We start from the raw sequence: 21,166 nt of genomic DNA, 5'->3' as shown, positions 1-21,166 counted from the left end.
AGCCTTTTCAAATTGTCCATAATTGACCTAACTTTCAGTGATTTCAAAATGCTCTAAAATGAAAAATTCTTGTTTCCACAGGGTAATTCCACCTTAGATCAACAGTATACAACCTCACGATGTTACCATATCAATATCAAGACATTCTGATTATGCCTTCCAAAATAAAAGACTTTTCAAATTGCCAAGATACGACCTACTCTTTTAAAGATTTCAAAATGCTCTAAAAGTGAAAATTGCTGTTTCAACACATATTGGGTTTTCATTTTGAAAAGCAAAATCAGACTCAATTGATTATGACAGAATTGAATCATAAAGATGATGTAAAAGGAAGCTGAAATTGCCACTAGGTTGTAATTGATAGTACGTTTATATTTTAAGTCTGTGGAAAGATGTCATTCTAAATAAAGAAATTACAAAACAGCTTGCAAACCAACCATGACATCTTTCCACAGACTTAAAATATAAACGTACTATCAATTACAACCTAGTGGCAATTTCAGCTTCCTTTTACATCATCTTTATGATTCAATTCTGTCATAATCAATTGAGTCTGATTTTGCTTTTCAAAATGAAAACCCAATATGTGTTGAAACAGCAATTTTCACTTTTAGAGCATTTTGAAATCTTTAAAAGAGTAGGTCGTATCTTGGCAATTTGAAAAGTCTTTTATTTTGGAAGGCATAATCAGAATGACTTGATATTGATATGGTATCATCGTGAGGTTGTATACTGTTGACCTAAAGTGAAATTATCCTGTGGAAACAGCAATTTTCACTTTTAGAGCATTTTGAAATCTTTAAAAGAGTAGGTCGTATCTTGGCAATTTGAAAAGTCTTTTATTTTGGAAGGCATAATCAGAATGACTTGATATTGATATGGTATCACTGTGAGGTTGTATACTGTTGATCTAAAGTGGAATTACCCTGTGGAAACAGCAAAATTCTATTTAAGAGCATTTTGAAATCACTGAAAGTTAGGTCAATTATGGACAATTTGAAAAGTCTTTTATTTTGGAAGGCATAATCAGAATGACTTGATATTGATATGGTGTCACTGTGGGGTTGTATACTGTAAATACAGAGTGGAATTATCCTGTGGAAACAGGAATTTTCCATTTTACAGCATTTTGAAATCACTGAAAGTTAGGTCAATTATGGACAATTTGAAAAGGCTTTTAATTTGGAAGGCATAATCAGAATGACTTGATATTGATATGGTGTCACTGTGGGGTTGTATACTGTTGATCTAAGGTGGAATTACCCTGTGGAAACAAGAATTTTTCATTTTAGAGCATTTTGAAATCACTGAAAGTTAGGTCAATTATGGACAATTTGAAAAGGCTTTTATTTTTGAAAGGCATAATCAGAATGACTTGATATTGATATGGTAACATCGTGAGGTTGTATACTGTTGATCTAAAGTGGAATTACCCTGTGGAAACAGCAAAATTCTATTTAAGAGCATTTTGAAATCACTGAAAGTTAGGTCAATTATGGACAATTTGAAAAGTCTTTTATTTTGGAAGGCATAATCAGAATGACTTGATATTGATATGGTGTCACTGTGGGGTTGTATACTGTTGATCTAAGGTGGAATTACCCTGTGGAAACAAGAATTTTTCATTTTAGAGCATTTTGAATCGTTAGAAGATTAAGTCAAATATCGGCAATTTCAAAGGGCCATTACTATGAAAAGCAAAATCAGAATGACTTGATATTGATATGGTATCACTGTGAGGTTGTATACTGTTGATCTAAAGTGGAATTACCCTGTGGAAACAAGAATTTTTCATTTTAGAGCATTTTGAAATCACTGAAAGTTAGGTCAATTATGGACAATTTGAAAAGGCTTTTATTTTTGAAAGCAAAATCAGAATGACTTGATATTGATATGGTATCACCGTGGGGTTGTATACTGTTGATCTAAAGTGGAATTACCCTGTGGAAACAGGAATTTTCCATTTTAGAGCATTTTGAAATCACTGAAAGGTAGGTCAACTATGGACAATTTGAAAAGGCTTTTATTTTGGAAGGCATAATCAGAATGACTTGATATTGATATGGTGTCACTGTGGGGTTGTATACTGTTGATCTAAGGTGGAATTACCCTGTGGAAACAGGAATTTTTCATTTTAGAGCATTTTGAAATCACTGAAAGGTAGGTCAATTATGGACAATTTGAAAGGGCTTTTATTTTTGAAAGCAAAATCAGAATGTCTTGATATTGATATGGTAACATCGTGAGGTTGTATACTGTTGATCTAAAGTGGAATTACCCTGTGGAAACAGGAATTTTCCATTTTAGAGCATTTTGAAATCACTGAAAGGTAGGTCAATTATGGACAATTTGAAAAGGCTTTAATTTTTGAAAGCAAAATCAGAATGACTTGATATTGATATGGTATCACTGTGAGGTTGTATACTGTTGATCTAAGGTGGAATTACCCTGTGGAAACAAGAATTTTTCATTTTAGAGCATTTTGAAATCACTGAAAGTTAGGTCAATTATGGACAATTTGAAAAGGCTTTTATTTTTGAAAGGCATAATCAGAATGACTTGATATTGATATGGTAACATCGTGAGGTTGTATACTGTTGATCTAAAGTGGAATTACCCTGTGGAAACAGCAAAATTCTATTTAAGAGCATTTTGAAATCACTGAAAGTTAGGTCAATTATGGACAATTTGAAAAGTCTTTTATTTTGGAAGGCATAATCAGAATGACTTGATATTGATATGGTGTCACTGTGGGGTTGTATACTGTTGATCTAAGGTGGAATTATCCTGTGGAAACAGGAATTTTCCATTTTAGAGCATTTTGAATCGTTAGGAGATTAAGTCAAATATCGGCAATTTCAAAGGGCCATTACTATGAAAAGCAAAATCAGAAAGAATTTATTTGATATGGTATTACTGTGAAAAAGACTGCGGTTGGAAAGTGTTGATACAAAGTTCAAATAGTATTTGGAAATACGACTTTTGCTTTTAAGAGCATTATGAATTCATTGAAAGAGTAGTTCAAAAATGAAGAGTCACAGGGCTTTTACTTTGAAATCCAAAATAAGATGGCCTTGACAGGGCACAATTAGGGTACAAGGCTGTGTCATGTAGATGTAACATTAGAGTTTCTAAAAAAAAAAAAAAAAGCCTAAATTATATGTTATTATGTTCTTAACATATCTGTTAATTCACTCGAAGTTGGCTTTTATTTTGAAATCTGGTTTCCACATCCATTCCCGTAATACTTTGAATACACAGGGAACGTAAAATCAACTGGAGGCTGGCTTGACTGCAAGTCTCGAATTGGAGGCTGGCTTGACACCAGTGAAAAGAGACCCGAGGCGGCCGCCGGTCCGAGTGTGAACTGAACTTCAGGTAAGAAGTTATGACCTGCAGTCTCTCTGGGTCAGATATAAACCAAGTTTAGGTGGAGTTTATTTTCGTTATGCTGACTTTTTCCGTACTGCGTGCTAGCTAGCATGACGGAGTTTCTATACAGCTGGGTGGTGCTATGATGTTAATGATGTTGAACTTTATTTTGTTCATAAGTTATTAGAGTTGCCAACCGTCCTGTCTGGTATTCAGAGGAAATATTACACGTTTCTTATTGAGGTGAAAAGGAACAGTTTGTCCCGTAATTCAGCTACAATGGAAAAGGCACAAAGCTGGAGTTACTCTGTGTCTTTGCTGCACAGCTGCCTCTTCTTCTCTCATTCTCCCCCCTCCCTCTCCCGTTTCTACTTCAATCATGAAAACTGATCAATGATCAGCTGATCAGCTCTCTTGTTTGTTTATCGCTCACTTTGCGCCGAAAGAGGAAACCAGCGGATGTCCCGCTAAACAACAGCAGCACGTTTAAGCTTGATCAGCTGTTGTTAGAATGTATTTAATATTAATTTCTAGTATCAGCTGATGTTTGCTGGAGCCACAGCTGTAAAGCTGCTGGTCATGATATGGTTTGGTTATGTGGTGAGAGGGAAACATGAAGATGAAACCAGGAGATGTCCTTACTGAATCATCAGAGCTGAGCAGGTGATGGAGAAACAGGTTTACCTTTTAGGTGACATGAATGAGTTGAAGGGAAGTTATGAACTGTTTCTGAGAGACAAATAACACCAGGATCCTTTTCTAAGCAGCTGACAGCTGGTAACTGTGCAGGGACGGGTCTAGCAAAGTGTTGCCAGGGGGCATGTAGGGCATTAACAGGGAGAGGGGGGCACAAAGAAATACTTTTCTTTCTTATTCTCATTTAAAATGTCTCGCTTTTAAAAAATAATTATCTGAATCTTACAACAAACGATTGATAGATTGATGCATATATACCATCAGAACAGTGCACATCACTGTCACAACAGTGTTTATTATCATTCAAAGGCTTTATGATTTTTCCTATAATGGTGGGCCGCTCTCTAGTCAAAATGCCCGGGCCAATTTTCTGTCCCAGTCCAGCCCTGTATGCAGCTCATCTGCAGTCTGCTGTTACCCACATCTTCCTATTCAGAAGGCAGAATTTCCGAGTTCTGAGTACAATCGAAAGCACCACGACTGCAGTTTTTGTGTTGGATGTAAAAGGCGCACATGACGCTGTGACGTAGGCTAGAATCATGGCAGCAGTCAATGACGGTCCAGGCGTGGGATTTCTCTCGTGGAAATGTGCACATTATCTTTTCCTTTCTATTGGTAGGTGGCACAGTGCACTGTGGCAAGTAAGCAAGCTAGAAGACTGGCAAAGTTATGGAAGCAACACATTAACAAGAGAAGTCTGAGTAAAACCAAAGTTACTTTCCCTAGTAACTAGTTACTTTGAAAGTAACGAGTAACTTGAAGTAACTGAGTTACTTTTGAGAGAAGTAACTAGTAATGTCACTAAGTTACTATTTTAAAGTAACTTACCCAACACTGGTCAGAGCTGATAGGAAGGCAGCAAGTCATACAACCAGTTACGACCGAGGCATGTAAAAGAACATCTCTGAATACACAACACCTTGAAGCAGATGAGTTACAGCAGCAGAAGACCAATACTGTCAGCTAATAACACGAAACTGAGACTGAAAAATGTTACGTGCTCTGAGCCTTGATTTGTTTTTCAGACGGTTGGCTCAGGATTTGGGATAAACAACGTGGATCCAGCCTTGTGTCAACAGTTCAGACTTCTGGTGGTGGTATAATGGTGGTGGTATTGGTGTAATTTTCCTGGAACACGTTTGGCCCATTAGAACCAACTTAAACTGCAGTGTACCTAATAATTGATACTGAGCATGAGTGTGCCTGTGTGTAAGGATACAACCCATTTCAAAACTACGTGCAGCCACTGAAAACAACGTGTAAATAATCTTCATGTAAAATAGCAAGAAAACGGTGAGAAATGTGCATTACTGATGTATTTTTGTTTAAACAGAAGGAAAAAAACTTCAAGCATGACAAGAAGGTCCTAAAATGTCAATAACAAAGGAGCAGGAATGAGTAAATGTTTAGTTAAAGCTACTAAAATGATTATTTAAGTTGTGAACAGTATGTTTCTGTTCTGAAATAATCGACTAATCGTTGCATTTTTAAAGTAAATCATTCATATTGGATTTTGAAAAGACCCCCCCAAAAAATAAAAAAAATAAAAAAATAAAAATACGATTACATGTAGTTGAAAGAGTAAATAAATTCGTTTTCACGTGAAACGTTTTTTTTTGTTTTTTATTAACATCTCGTGTTTATACTGTTGTGAATGTGAAACATCGCGAGGTTTTCCTTGGCCAATCACGACCTTCGCCCATAAACACTCAGCCAATGAGGAGTTTGTTTGCTGTGGCGCTGTTGTCAGGGAGGGAAACCTCCGTTCGCGGGCTGTCAGGGAGCAGAAACAGACATCATGGATGTGGAGATGGAGACTGAGTGTAAGCAGAAACCCACAGAAAGCGGACAAAAGGCGGACACGGAGGCCGGAGAGTCCTCGTCTAAAGGCTCCGGGAGCGCTTACGAGCTACCGTGGGTGGAGAAATACCGGCCGCTGAAGCTGAACGAGATTGTGGGAAACGAGGAGACGGTGAGCAGGCTGGAGGTCTTCGCCAGAGAGGGAAACGTCCCCAACATAATCATTGCAGGTCAGTGAGGACTTTTACACGGTTAGGACTTCTCATGCACAGGGTTGGAAGGGTTACGTGCTCCCCAGGCTGCCGCTAGGTTAGAGATTAATTTACAGGAAGCCTGTATGGAGGAGAAGAAACAGTACAGCTACTTCGAGGAAGAACTAAGTTACCAAAAAGTTTGATTACCTGCTGAGAAACTCCTAAATGACTTTTGTACCTGCAGGGGGGGGGGGGAAAAGCACATTTTCAGAGTTGAGAAGCACAACTTCTTTATGGTGGACATTTGACCATCATTTTACCAAAATGTAATGCAACATTACAGATCTCTGACACATGGTGTTATGTTCCTCATCGGTTTACTTTAAAGACCAAGATCACGCTTTCTTTGACTGAGCTCAGTCACACACAACTTAAAAAACTAGATCCCAAATACAGCTGTGCATCCAGTCATCAGAGGTATGACTATCAGGGTCATTCAGGGTTTTCATTTCTTTGACCTTTTCTTTTTCCAAGATGAAATGATTGTACAGCATACATCTTTAATAAACGTAAAAATTAAAAATATATATGCATTCATTGGATTTATGAATGTTCAGAGCCCGGTGTAGTTCTAACAAGGACAACTGTAAATTCACAAGTTGGAGAGTTGTCTTTTAGTAATTTGTAAACAACTGCAGTTTCGAGGTTGTAAGGTTGGAGATGTGTCTGGAGGAAAACCTAAACTTTTCCCCTCAGGTGCAAGGAAATTTGTTAGGATGTTCTGGAACAACTCAGGACCTGTCGTGGCACAACACTGCCATGAGCTGGAAACTGCTGGACCACCAGTGTCACAGTCCACAGTGAAGCCAGTTTTGCATCTCCGTGAACTAAGACGACCAAGGAAGAAGCCCATAATCCAAAATCAACACCTTCAAGCTCACCTGAAATTTGCAGCTGCCCAGATGAACAAGCCAAATGCCTTCTGGAGAAGCGTTTCATGGTCAGAGGAGACAAAGATTGAGCTGTTTGGACTCGATGAAAGGAGGTATATTTGTAGGAGTTAATATGATGCTTGAAAACCCAAGAACACTGCACCAACTGTCAAGCCGTTAGTAATGGCAGCATCCTGCTCTGGGACTGTTTTGCTGCCAGTGGTACTGGTACATTCCACAAAGGATGAAGGAGGATGACAATCTCCCAATTAGTCAGCTTGATCTCAAATCAAATCAATTAGATGGTTGAAACTAAGACACAGTTGTGCGTTTCAACAGGACAGTGATCCCAAACACACATCAAAAGTAGTTTTGGATAACATTAAGGAATAGTCTTTCCAAAAGTCTGATCGCAACTCTGAGAATTTTGAACTACACTTAAAAGTTGGTTGTGGGGCCGCCAGTGTAGCTCACAGTGATGAGCAGGTGACCATATGCCGTATGGCTGAGGACGGCTGGCCCAGGTTCGAATCCGAACCCTTTGCTGCCTGTCTTCCCCTCTCTCTCCTTCTGCTTTCCTGTCACTCTTCTGTGCAACAGGCTAATAAAGCCTGTATCAGGAAACTCACCAATTCACCACAGCGGTCACATATCCAGTCAGTTATAACAGAAGCTAGTTGATGGCAACTAAAAGGATCAGGTCAAAGTGCAGCTTGCTAAGGGACATTTAACCAAATATTAGTCTGGGAATATTTCTACATATGAACCCGTGTGGATTAGAAAAAATAAAATTAAAAAAAAAAACCAAGAATTGTGTTCTCACGCTTTAAAGTCATTAAAGATGTGTGCTGCATAATCACCACCTACCACCAGGCAGATAATTGGGAAACACTGGCTGAGTCATGCATGTTGTTATTCAGGTCCTCCCGGCACTGGAAAGACCACCAGCATCTTGTGTTTGGCCCGCGCTCTGCTGGGAACCTCGATGAAGGACGCCGTGCTGGAGCTGAACGCCTCCAACGACAGGTGAGGCGCCGCTCAGGACGACCTCTGGTTGTTTGGTGGACTGGGAGTTGACTGTAAGCTTTTTATCTGCAGGGGCATCGACGTGGTGAGGAACAAGATCAAGATGTTTGCTCAGCAGAAGGTCACACTGCCCAAAGGACGGCACAAGATCATCATTCTGGACGAAGCCGACAGGTAAGCAAGCCGTGCAGTGACTTTTTAAAAACAAGGAAATTCCAATACTTCGGCTAAAACTTCAAGGTAACATGAAGTACGAGGGCGCTGCCAGCAGAAAGATCTGCTGGCAGCGCCCTCGTCGGTCATGTTCACACTGAGCTTTTGTCTCTTGGTCCCCGTCTTTGTGAAAGCTCCAGAAAACATGCTTTGCTCCCACGAAAGCCACAGAACGAGTCAAGCTTCAGTAGCACTGCATTGCACACAACGGCGAAAGTCAACTGTTCTCTAAAAAAGCACAAAAAACCAACAAATCTCTCAGCCGAGGTCCTTCGGTCGTAAAGTCCGTTTGTGCAGAGTGAAAAAGACAAGCAAGTAAAACTTTACTGACATCACACACTTCATCAGAGGTAGAGTAGATTGCAGTCAACTGAGTTCTTTTCTCATCCCTCCAAGTCTAGGGTGTGCTCCTGGCTACGGTGGCTGCTGTAGGACAAATCGGTTTTAGTCCGCCGAGATATCAAAAACATTAAATCGATATCGTCCCATAACAGTGGGGACCGGCTCCTTCTGTGTCATAATATACATTTTGCACAAACAACATTTTAACATATTTGAATAATATCAACACTAATAATTGAATGATAAATAAAAAACATAAAAAAATTTAGGCTTTTTTACATTTTATCAGAGTGAACTTAATATAAGCTGTGAATGAAAATAAAAAGTTTACATCAGTCATGGTGTAACTGATGCGTAGATGCAGCCGGACAACCTGCTCAGTTGCACCTGCCCTCCATCACATGTGACTCGGCAGCAGCTGTTTGACAGTAAAGAATAGAATAGAATTGAATAGAATAGCCCTTTATTGTCATTGTACATGTACAAAAAAATGATGGGTGCTCCACGCTGTGCAGTAATAAACAACAAATAGGAGAAAAACATAAGTAGTGCAAAGGACTTGATGCGAGTATAGAGTCTGTGTGTGTGAGTGGCCTGAGTGACGTGGGTTACCTCAGGCCGTGGGTGGGCAGGTGGGGGTGTAGGCGAAGCTGTTTGACAGTAAAATAGTCAGTCTGGCGTGAACGCTGATTTGAGAGCAGTTTCTGTGACGTTTCCATCCTCCCAGCATGACAGACGGAGCTCAGCAGGCACTGAGGAGGATCATGGAGATCTACTCGAAGACGACGCGCTTCGCTCTCGCCTGCAACGCCTCCGATAAGATCATCGAGCCGATCCAGTCCCGCTGCGCCGTGCTGCGCTACTCCAAACTGACCGACGGCCAGATCCTCGTCCGGCTGCAGGAAGTGGTGGAGAAAGAGCGCCTCTCAGTGTCCGACGATGGACTGGAAGCCATCATCTTCACTGCGCAGGGAGACATGAGACAGGTGAGGGGCGGAGCTTAGTCAGGCGCTCATCCCAGAGGTTGAACATGGATTTTCTGAACTTATTTTGGCCTTTTCTCTCCAGGCGCTGAACAACCTGCAGTCCACTCACTCCGGCTTTGGCTACATCAACAGCGAGAACGTGTTTAAGGTGTGCGACGAGCCCCACCCCCTGATGGTGAAAAGCATGCTGGGACACTGCGTGGACGGGAACATCGACGAGGCCTACAAAGTCGTGGAGCAGCTGTGGGCGCTGGGCTACTCTCCAGTGGACATCATCGGGAACATCTTCAGGGTCTGTAAGACCTACCAGATGGCCGAGTACCTGAAGCTGGAGTTCATCAAGGTGAGTTCATCAACGGCGCCGAAAAAAATCAGCTGATCGTGACAACTTGTAAACCTCTGGTGGTCCCAGCACATGGCAGCTGCTCTGTGAAGGCAGATTTTTATATCAGCATCAGCAGTTTATAAAAATAAATAAAGCCCTTCACTCGTACGCCGCCATTAGTGTTTTCAGAAGTGAGTTCGTAGGCAGGCGTCGTTATCTGGACTCATTTACCAAACATCGGGGAAGAGCAGGTAAGCAGTCAGTGTAGAACTACACTTATACATCACCACAGTAATTCAAGGACATTCCCGTCACAGCATGATGCACTTTTGAGATTAAATATATAAACCGAATTCAAATATAGTGTTTGTACAAGATATGAGTTGAGAGTGTAGTTGTTCTGTTTTAGTATCAGGGCGTGTCCAAATTCATGGGCTGCGTCCTCCTGAGGCCGCATTCGTAGACCGATTACGTCACAGCGACGCGCCGAAGGCTGTCCAAATTCGTCGACTCCTCCGAATGCAGCCGACGAATGCGTCCTCCTTTTCCCCGAATTTGAAGGATGGGTTGGGTGTGTCCTTCGTGGCCCACCATATCCCAGAATTCATAGCGCGGCCCAGCCAATTCCAGTTTTCAACAATGGCGGCCGCTACTAAAATTAAAATTACTCTTATTATTCTTTCTGGGTCACAAAATAAACTTTTAACATATTTTCAGGCGAGAAAGTAGCTGTGTAAACATCAAATATCTGCTCGGTTTATCAAGATATCGCATATTTGCAAAAGTGCTTCGATGTTTTCGGAGTCGTCTGTTACCCACCAGCTCGATTGCTAGTCGGGAGCTCGAGGGTCACTGAAGTCGTCGAGAACGGCACAACTCCGGCACATCATGTTCAGATCATCGCTGTCTTTCGCTACTCAGGTTAAACGTGATATATAAGTCACTTAGACAACCTACAAATGTTACTGTTTGGCTTTTTCAGTGTTTTATTCGTGAGTAAATCTGTTTGGCTGAGATTAAAGTTAGTTTTCACACAGCTGAATAACGTCAACCAGAAAACTGATTAAACAGAAGTGTGAGACATCGGGGGGCGAGCAGGTAGAACTACATTTATACACCACATTCTTGACCGAGACAGTCAAGAATTTACGCCAGTGTCCTGTTATATTTTTAGATAGCAAGGAGCAGACGGCAGAGTTCATTAAACTCCACTGAGTCAGCGGTGACACAAATCTGAAGGCGAGACCGTCCCATTTCACATCTGTTTATTTCCGGCCTACCCGACCTTCTGAGGACCCGGCCCACGTAGACAGAGAAGGCCGGGTCCTCAGGAGGATGCAGCCCATGAATTTGGACACAACCTCAGATGTTAATGCTAACAGAAAAGTGTCTGATTGTGCTGCGAACAGGAAAAAAAGAAGTAAACATTTGTTAGTGATCAGGCAAACACAAATTCCTCAGACGCTCCTGCTCTCCCAGCAGAGAATCGTCCAGGAGTGATGACAGTCTTTTTCTGGAGAATTGATTGGTCAGTAGACGATAATTTCATACCTGTTGGTCTGCAGTATAAGTTGCCATGGCGATTTACCCCATTAGGAAGTGAACCACCTTCGGAGTACAGAAACCCGAGAGTTAACCCTAATGTTACTTGGATACGGTGAAATCCTGCCGCGTGGAACAGATGCTGCTGCTGACCCTGAGCGCGTCCTTCTGTGGCCGCTTCCTCTTTTGGTGTAACTTCTGACTCAGCTTTCACTTAAACGCTCACGTTAAATCACTGAAATCTTTTACAGTTGAGTTCCTTTATTTCATCACGTTCATCGTGGAGCGTCAGCAGGTTGCTCAGGACTCTGCGAGGTACTCGCGTGTCAGTTACTAATTCACTGCACCAGCTCCTTGTTAACTTCAGAGTGGAACTCCAGATTCTGGAAGGTCCTGCACAGATGAGGATCAGCATACATCTGAGAACTTTTACATGCAAACGTGCCCAGCGGGTCTGTGAGATCATGTGATCAGGGTCTGAGCCCTTTGCTCAGAATAGTAGCAGAGGTCAGATTTATTAGTGTGCATCTGACGGTGAGGTCATGTTTTTCTGTTTACCCACGCTCACTCAGAGGAAACGCCTCACTCATTGCTTTTTCTTCCTCCTCTGACGTTTGTGTTTCAGGTTCTTGAGGCTTCTGCTTATTTCTTATTTTTAAGCACTGTAGGCAATGAACTGAAACCAACTTTCAACCAAAGGTTTCTTCCGCAACAGAACAGGAAGTAAAGTCTCACGCTGCTGTACAAAGATCCCTGTTAGAGCACCAGATGTGACTGAATTTCCCTCCTGAGTCACCTGACGGGGAAATCCCCTGCTGACTGGATGGATGGAGGAGTCACCCGCGGGGGACTGTCAGCACTGTTCACACACTCTGGAGGTTTTCTGTTAACTAGGGGACGGGACTCAGAGCTGCTTCTCTTTGCAAGGCTGACTTGTAATATGCAAATCTTTGTCAGACTGTGACTGTGAGCGGCACCCAGGCATAAGTCAGCGGCTGCTAAGCCACGCCCATGCAGGATGTGATTACTCAGTGCTCCGGTAGAGCAGTTGAACGCCTGTTTACTCTCACTGGGCTCACGTACCGCTGTTTGTTTTCTAAATTTAAATTACTGTCAACTGTGCTGGTTCGAGCAGCTGTCATCTGCTTTCCTTTTCAGCTTCCTGTCACGCAGAGAAACAGGAAGGACGATGCTGCTGTCTGCTGGGTTGCTGCCTTGGGCGGACGGTGGCCACTTGTGTACATCTGAGCGCTCAGGAAATATGAATAATAACTGAGGAGCAGTTCTACTGATGGCTACTGATTTAAGGAAAGCTTAAACAAAGTGCTGAACACCATTGATGGACTGCTCTGGTAGCACCACAGGACAGGCTGACAGACGCCCTCCCCGCTGCTGTTACAGATCTGGATGTTTTAGGTTTTCGTAGTGGGAATTTTCCTGAACTTTCTGAGCTCAGGCACCCAAACACTGATTTTTACCTGGATCGTGTTCCTGAGGGCAAATGTCAGAGCTGAGATATCCAGACTTTCCTCTCCACAGCCACCTCCTTCCCCGGAAACTCATTCCAGCTTCCATGATTTATTTATGTTGTCCTGTTCTGAGGTGAGGACGGGAACAGATCGAGGAGTGAAACGGCTTCACCATGACCGACCGTCTGCATCCATCAGTCCCACTCATCAGCTCGTCTCTAGGCAGAAACCCGTGAGCACTTTATGGCGTCGTTTCGGTCGAGCACTGCAGCAGCTTCAAGCTGCTGCTCAGTCTGAGCCGGAGGAGCTCAAGTGTTGAAATCTGCTTTGTAGAAATCCCTGTGTTTACTTTTTATTCTAAATAATTTCTTGAAGCAAGTCTTGGCTTCAGAGCTCACGGATCTTTGTACATTTTAATTTCACTGGGATACTCTTGGTGTACTTTCAGGCTACTTTGAGTTGCTTTTATATTTTTTGTGGGAAACATCTGAAGTTATTAAAATAGAAACCAACTTTACCAGGTCAGATGTGTGACTGAAGTAAAAACTGTTGGTAATCTGAGTATTGTGACTGATTCTTCCGTTACTATACTCAAAGGTAACTTCATTTAAACTCTGTCTCATTTCTGACCGTCTGAGTCGAGCAGGCGTGCAGTTTCACGCTTCCTAAAGGTTTCAGCTGTTCCTTTAACAACGACTCTACACGCAGATTCGTCCCATCTCAATGTTTCTCTGTTGCAGGAGATCGGCTACACCCACATGCGGATAGCTGAAGGCGTGAACTCCCTGCTGCAGATGGCTGGTCTGCTCGCACGGCTCTGCAGCAAGACGGCGCCCGCCGCTGCCAGCTAAACCCCAGCGACCCGCCGAGCGCGTCGAAGCTGCCCGCTCAGTATCAGACTTGTTCACTGCTGACAGAGTCAAGACTGTAACAGCACATCACGCATTCCTGCAAAATAATGTAAAGAAACTTAAAGCTGCATCATTGGATTAGATGTTCATCGGTCAGATTTTGTCTTCTGCTGCTTTCTGGGGGTTTTTTTAGCTGTGAAAAAAGTTTTAAATTCAAACCTCAAAAGCTGTTAAAAATATTTGTTGCTGACCAGCAGAAGTGTTCTGTATGCTTTGAGATCTTTGAGAAAATAAAGGTGAGACTGTTGTGAAGGTAAACATGAGATATCACTGATACTTATTTGAACCTGTAGGGTCTACCTTACAATATAAAGCACCTTGAGGTGACTGTTGTGATTTGGTGCTGTTAAATAAAACGTGATTGAACCACAGAGGACATAGAAAGCCCACAAAAGACCCCTACTTGAATCAGAATCTCTCTCGCTGTGGGACTATTCTGGACCACGTCCCACTATGGACGTGCCACTCAGCTTCATTGAACAGCTGATTTATTTCCAGTAGAATCTGAATGTGAGTATTTTTAGCCACTAAAGAAAAGCTGAGACGCTCGGCCTCGACCATGTCTCTGGATAACGAGTTTTATTTCATTACAAACCGTGTTTACATCGTGGAACATCCAGTGAATCAAACTTCTCTGTAACAGAACTGCTACCAAAGCTTCAGTAGAAATTTCCAAAGTAATAATACACAAATGAGTGTAATAAATACAACAAGGACAGAACCACAGTCAGAATATAGAGAAGAAAGGAAGTGAACAGTTTATGGGTCGACCCTGCTGTCCCCGCCAAACCTGAATGTTTCATAAGAGTCGACATGAAAAGCTGCTGACAAACACTGGCGTTCGTTTCCTGCTGAATCGTCCAGCAGGGGGCAGCAACACCATGACCAAGGTCACCCTTTGGCCTCGGCTGTATTTTCCATCACGTTCCAAGAAAATGTTCCTTGAAAGCTGCAGGACATTTCCAAGAAAGCCAAACAGCCTGCTGTCAACTGTAGGAGAAAAGCAGCTTCTCAGTGGGTGAAAAAACCCTGGTTCATTCTGTTTCTTTTACACATCAGCTGTTTGTTTCCAGTAGAAACGCCTTCTGTCAAGTGTGACACTTTTATTATGCAGTGAGAAAACTGACAGCAGCTCCCATCTCATGTCTACAACATCTACGTACTGCAGAGATCTCAGCCAATGCTGAAACAAGGCTGAGCTGTACTATCACGTAATACCACTTTGATCCACTAGATGGAGCCGTGAATCAGCGTTAACATCTGTACAGTAGTGTTTCTTTCACAGTCATCACAGCTTTCTGGTAAAACACCGCCACCTTGTGGTGAAAGTTTTCATTAACATTTTTTCCCAAAAAACAATTCCTACAAATAACCAGAATCCAAGAAATGCTCCAAGATTTCTGCAGCAACTACGACCACCTCCAGCGCCCCCTGCTGCCAGCTTCAGCCTAGAGAATCCTCATCTGAGGTTTGGTTTGTTTCAGATGGAGAGCAGCAAGTTTACAGCTGAACAACATCTCATTACTCACTACACTGACACCACGGCACAGTTTGCATGCCAACACTCTACAAGGAGCATGCTGTGGACGGGCCGAATGAACCGAGCTTCAGAGATGGGAAAGAGGAGACTGTGGAGGTAACAGGCAGACTTCAGGATGTTTCGCTAAATTATCTGGAAAAAAATCTCTAAGTTGTTTTTACACTTGAAGCTCAGGCAAAACAAATTGTACGGCCACAGAAAATCCCGTTTAAACATCAGCAAAACAGCATCGGACGAAACCAGCTCAAAGTTCAGTCCCACTGACCTTCATGTTTTAATGTGTTTACTGAGCTGTACGAGGACCCGGCTTCATGGTGCACGCTCACAAACACCGAGGGAACCATTTAGGGAACCGCAGCTCGCGATGCCGTTTTTTGTCGTTAAACCAGGTCAAACTCGCGTCACAGATCTTCTGTCAGTGCGATTACAAAAATACATCTGGGTCGGAAGCACATCCACTTTGTAATGGGCACCAAAGAAGGGTTCATTTAAGAAACGAGCTTCATATCAACCAACACTACCAGCAAAGATAAACAAAATATTGATTATATAAGAGTAATGACTAAAAGAAGAAATCAGGAGTGAGAAAGGAGCAGTGAAGGAACACAACAGCTGTGTATACATACAAACCGACTGACCTGTGTGCAGTAACGCCTACAGAGCACAGGAAAAAGGAGCCAACATGGCGGCAGCTAACACCGAAATGTTTATGACATCATTCAACGAACCCTAAACTCACAGGGAACAACTTTAGAGAACAGGCAGCTGGAAGTGAAGCTTTTGAGGGCTTTCTATTTTCAGGAAAAACATTTACAACTAAAAGAAAGGAAGGATCTGATTGGACGAGAGAACTGCAGGTACACAGAGGAAACGGGAACAGTCCTATGCAGTCATTTCAACGGTGTGTACTGCAGTGTTGTCAGGCTCGGCGCAGTTGGCGCCCTCGTTGGTGGTGCTGCGGCTCCGGACGCCGTCTGTGGAGCCCACGCTGGAGGCCGAGTGAGTCCTGGAGCGAACCAGCCGGGTCATCCCCGCCGTGGGCACTGAGGGGGCGACACAGATGAAAACGCGTTAGTGACAGAGTAACAGAGGGCGGAGCCAGCGAATGTATGAGCGGAGGCTGATTTGAATCGTCCGCGGTGAGCCGAGCCGCTGGATTCAAATCTGATGACAGTCTGTTCACACTGAAGCTTTGTCCTGTCATGCGTGACGCTCACTTTACACACAGACGAAGAGAAGCCGCTGTAACACTCAGGCCTTCTGCACAACAGGAAGTCCACGTGTTCTGCTTTCACTCCACTGCTCTCATTGTCCGGACGGATGACTACTTTTCAGGAGGACACGACTCGAAGCTAATGGTCCAGTGTGTGGGCTCCCTCTGCACGCTCCCTCATCTAAACACAAGCCCCGCGAATGGTTCAGGTGCAGACTATCACCTGCAACACATCCTGACCAACTCTCCAGCCCTCTGTTCATGTGAGAAAACTCACTTCGACTTAAGCGAACACAGATCCATCTGACTGAGTCATGATTGTCCTGCTCTGTCTCTTCTCTGAGTGTCCCGGTGTTATGATTAAACTGTGTTAAAAGTGACACTTTCAGAGGTACTTCGTTTTGTGCAGCATGTTTCTGAAGTGCTGAGGTTTGTACAGCAGTGGAAACAAAGCAGAAGAGTTCACAGGAAGTGTTGGATTCCTGCGGTGGGACAGGTGTGTTCTCGGCCTCATAGCTTTCTCATGTCACAGTGTTTTCAGCCTTTCAGACACGAGCAGCAGCTCAGAGTCGAGCCCGAGAGCCGACAGTGTGAACAGAGAGATGTGCTGGCATGCAGCGCAGCCTGCTGGTCGCTCACTGCAAAGGAAGAAAAACGTCAGCGTGATCAGCTGATCGACAGCATGCACACACATATGAGGGGGAGGACGATGGAGAGGACGAGAGGGGTTCAGATTCTGGTTGGAATCCTGATACCTGATTGGCTGCTGATGTGGTGTAAAGCAACATGAGGGACTGGAGGAAAAGAACAACAGAGAGAAACAGGAACAGAGAGGAAGGAGGGCAGGGTGAGAAACCAACATGCTGTAGTTTAATATCACACACACACACACACACACACACACACACACACACACACATCAGGTGTGTGTGTTTACAACAAATCCTAAGGCAGGTCATGCTGTGCAAACTGTTACTTACACAGAAAATCTAGTGAAGCTGAGCTACAGACGGACAAACAGACAAAGACACGAGTGTGAGGGCACCACACGCTGCGTTAGTCCTGCAGGAGGAAATGTCTACAAACGTAACGCACAACCACTGTGGGCGTGTGCAGCTAGCCAAGACCTGTAAACGTGCTGCCATCAAATTGATGGTGAAGAGGAATGTGGTGCTGCTACGGCTGCCAGCAGACTGCTGAGGTCGCCCGTAGTTTGTCTGCAAACACTCGCTCACTGCTCTCTAAGTAGTAATGAAAGTGAAAAACACAAACTGGAAACGGCTCACTTTCAAAGTAAAAGTTGTGCTCCAGCAAAACAGCTAATATGTTTCAATGTGTACCTTTACTTTAAAAGCAAGCATTCTGCATTACTGGTGATGTCACTTTTTCCTGAACTGCGTGTCTGAACTGCTTTACAGACGCGTCGGCGTCTTCCATATAAACTACAGGCGACTGTGGCCATATGACCAAAGTGATCACAAAGAGATTTTTGGTACAGCACCGTCGTTGTGACCAGTTTCACCCGGCGACAGCCAGCAACTGCAGGAACCACTGGCCAGCTGCTCGTAGAATTCATATGTTTTTACACTGAATACAGTGCACAACTCTCGGGTAATGTGCAAACCATAAACCAAAGCTGAGATCATACTTAACAAACTGTTAGACGCTTTTCATTTAGTATTAAGGGGAGTCATGAAATGGTACTCACTGTAACCCATCCCCTGCACAAAGTACTTGAAGGCCTCGGCTAGTTTTCCAGGCTGGTGAAAAACAAAACACAAATTTCCTCAATTTGACACAATTACTAACAACTACAAACATTAAAGTTGTATTAAGTTTCAAAACTTCAAATATGAAGGACAAATCCTGGTCCTAATCTTTATTACAACAGGATTATTTTCTTATTATTACAACATGGTGGAGGAGAAGGAACAAGCAGGGAGTTGCTGAGGCTCACCTGAACCACCTGAGGAAGTCCTCCACAGTCTGCCATCTAGTGGAGACACAAAAAAACATCATGGGGATAAAACAGCGACCCTTTAAACCAGGGGTCTCAAACTCCAGTCCTCGAGGGCCGCTGTCCTGAAACCTTTCCATGTGTCCCTGTTGCAACACACCTGAATACAATTAGTAGCTCATTAGCAAGAGTACAGAACTTGACTGCATGCTGAGGTGGCAACCCCTAACATTCATTCACTCATGAGCTGCTGTAACATGAATCAAATGACTGAATTGCCTCCTCAGCATGCAGTCAAGTTCTATACTCTTGCTAATGACATACTAATTGTAGTCAGGTGTGTTGCAACAGGGACACATGGAAAGGTTTCAGGACAGCGGCCCTCGAGGACTGGAGTTTGAGACCCCTGCTTTAAACGCTACGATGACCAAAACTAACAAGCGCATTAAAGTCTAGGTTTGTAAGGCTACGTTCACACTGCAGGTCTTAATGCTCAATTCCGATTTTTTGATCAAATGCGATTTTTTTGTCTGCTCGTTCACACTACAAATAAAATGCGACAGCAAACGCGCTCTAGTGTGAACTCTCAAAGCGGCCGCATGCGCAAAAGAAGACGTCACACACGACGCGCTCTGTTTAGACCCAGAGCAAACAGTATGTTTGACTGATGGCCCTTAATATAAAGACTTCGGACTTCATGTTTCCCAATTTTTGCTTTAAGTTATTTTGTTATTTACATAATAATGTAAATAACCTAATAATGATCCTTATTGCTGTTTTAGAGGAGCGGTGCTTCAAAGGATAGCTGCAGATTTCTGTCAGAATCTGCAGGTTATGCAGTACAAATAAAATGTTCACGTTTCTCCAACGTTGTCTTCCCAGCACTTTCACCAGATGGCCAGGAAGCGTTCACGATGTCTTCTCGGGCGCTTCTCTGGCGCTGATAATTAGCATCTGTCTTGTGTCAGTGACGTAAAAGACGGATTTAATGCGACTTGACCGTTCACACAGCAGTCGCTTTCTAAAACATCGGATATGTATCGGATTCAGGACCACATACGAAAGTGACCCAGATCGGATTTGAAAATATCGGATTTGTGCCGTTCACACTGTCATAGTATGATCGGATATGGGTCGCATAGGGTCAAAAAAAATCGGATTTGATGCGCTTTCGCCTGCAGTGTGAACGTAGCCTTAGACATACAGAGACTCTTTTAAACAGTCTGAACAAGTCTGAGAAATATTTATTAAGCAGATTAATTTTTGGATATTCAGATCACATTTCAATAATCCCTCATCAGTGGTGGTGGAGTATGATGGGAAGAAAGATTAAATTAACCCCCATGAAAATCCCACTTTCACGATAAATTCATAGAAACAAAGACAAACAATTAAAAGTTAAATTCTAAACTCAGAAAGTCAAACCGTGTCATCCGCCCACCCAGCGGGGTGAGCGGATGACCTTTTAGCCTTTTACAGCTGAAGGACAAAAATTAAAAATCCAGATCTGTGGAGGGTGGGAGTTTTAAAGGGTGCAGGGTATTTATTATGATATATGAGACTCTATTAGAAACATAAATACTGTGCAGCCTAACATAACAGTACTGATATGGTTAGCTGTGCAGTTCAGACCATCCAAGATGTTTGTGTTTCAGCTGCAGTGAGTGAAATTCGGGTGTTTTTATGGGTCCCTTACTTGGTATGTGTACGCTGATACATGTGTTGCATCCACATAGTTTACGACTGCAGCTAATCCAACTAACTAGCCCCCCCACCCCAGGTGACATCATCAGGTTTCATAAATAAAATGATGAGTAGAGACGGTACCTTGAGCAATGTGGTCTTGGTGGGATTCATTCTGGAGTTACACTCCACCTGCAGAGCGCACAGACAGTGTTCACTAGAATGTGACATCATTTACTGGCTGTTGTCATGGAAACAGGGCAGCCACTCACCACGACATCAACGGCAGGCGACGAGTCCCCGACGACCAGCAGAGTGGGACACCTGAGAAACGAGCACGCCGAATAACGGAACGAGTCACATGACCGTCAGACATGTTGAACGAGGTGAAAGAAGACGAAGACATACCTGACGGTGGTGGCTGTGTTCTCATTCAGACCAGAGACAGGACGCTCCATCTGCAGCTCGGCGCGACTAACACACACACACACACACACACACACACACACACACACACACACACACACACACACACACACACACACACACACACACACACACACACAGTAAGGCAGTGAAGTGGACACAGTGAGCTGCAGCATCAGTGAGTCTGGGATTTTCTTTCTTTGTAAGGAGCTCGGATCAGATCGAAGCAACGATAAAACCAATGAAAATCTGAAGCTTTCTGAAGGGTCCTTCAGCCTGTTAGCACTCTGCACTGAAACTTGATGTGAATAATGATTTGCTCACACCTGTGATGTGAGGATGTCTGTTCTGCCACCTGAGCTGTCAAAACACATGTGTCTTCTTCCTAAAGATCAGCACAGCTCTTATTTCCAGCTCCCGTCCGCTGTCACTGATGATGATTACAGGGGCTTGAAAGCAAAGCTGTCAGTGTGCGCTCTGCAGCCTGCTCTCTGTTAAACACTGTTTCTCAGATAATTACGGAGCATTTTGTTGCCCTG

At 43.3% G+C, this 21,166-nt stretch overlaps 2 protein-coding genes across 3 annotated transcripts in view; one reads left to right on the top strand and one right to left on the bottom strand.

Annotated features, from left to right (window-relative positions):
- Positions 1 to 5,683: 5,683 nt before the first annotated feature.
- Positions 5,684 to 15,766, top strand: rfc2 (replication factor C (activator 1) 2). The gene is made up of 6 exons (XM_085444462.1): positions 5,684 to 6,098; positions 7,915 to 8,020; positions 8,093 to 8,194; positions 9,303 to 9,561; positions 9,644 to 9,904; positions 13,638 to 15,766. The coding sequence occupies exons 1-6, from the start codon at positions 5,867 to 5,869 to the stop codon at positions 13,746 to 13,748; spliced, it is 1,071 nt and encodes a 356-aa protein (XP_085300588.1). The 5' UTR covers positions 5,684 to 5,866; the 3' UTR covers positions 13,749 to 15,766.
- LOC146685236 (protein NDRG3-like) overlaps positions 14,373 to 21,166 on the bottom strand; it is a 23,646-nt gene continuing 16,852 nt past the window's right edge. The window contains exons 11-17 of one of the 2 annotated variants that reach the window (XM_085444461.1): positions 20,610 to 20,675; positions 20,474 to 20,525; positions 20,346 to 20,393; positions 18,519 to 18,554; positions 18,270 to 18,321; positions 17,317 to 17,355; positions 14,373 to 16,391 (exon numbers count right to left, since the gene is read on the bottom strand). In XM_085444461.1, coding sequence (XP_085300587.1) covers positions 16,231 to 16,391; positions 17,317 to 17,355; positions 18,270 to 18,321; positions 18,519 to 18,554; positions 20,346 to 20,393; positions 20,474 to 20,525; positions 20,610 to 20,675 — 454 coding nt within the window. In that variant the 3' untranslated portion in view covers positions 14,373 to 16,230. The remainder of the gene's footprint in view (positions 16,392 to 17,316; positions 17,356 to 18,269; positions 18,322 to 18,518; positions 18,555 to 20,345; positions 20,394 to 20,473; positions 20,526 to 20,609; positions 20,676 to 21,166) is intronic. The other variant, XM_085444460.1, reaches the window with a different exon arrangement.

Source organism: Copadichromis virginalis, linkage group LG20, assembly GCF_057382275.1.
Source record: "Copadichromis virginalis isolate Kocher_CV1m ecotype Utaka linkage group LG20, C_Virginalis_male_GT1.1, whole genome shotgun sequence".
Classification (NCBI taxonomy): Eukaryota; Metazoa; Chordata; class Actinopteri; order Cichliformes; family Cichlidae; genus Copadichromis; species Copadichromis virginalis.
This window is presented reverse-complemented; position numbering and strand designations above follow the sequence as displayed.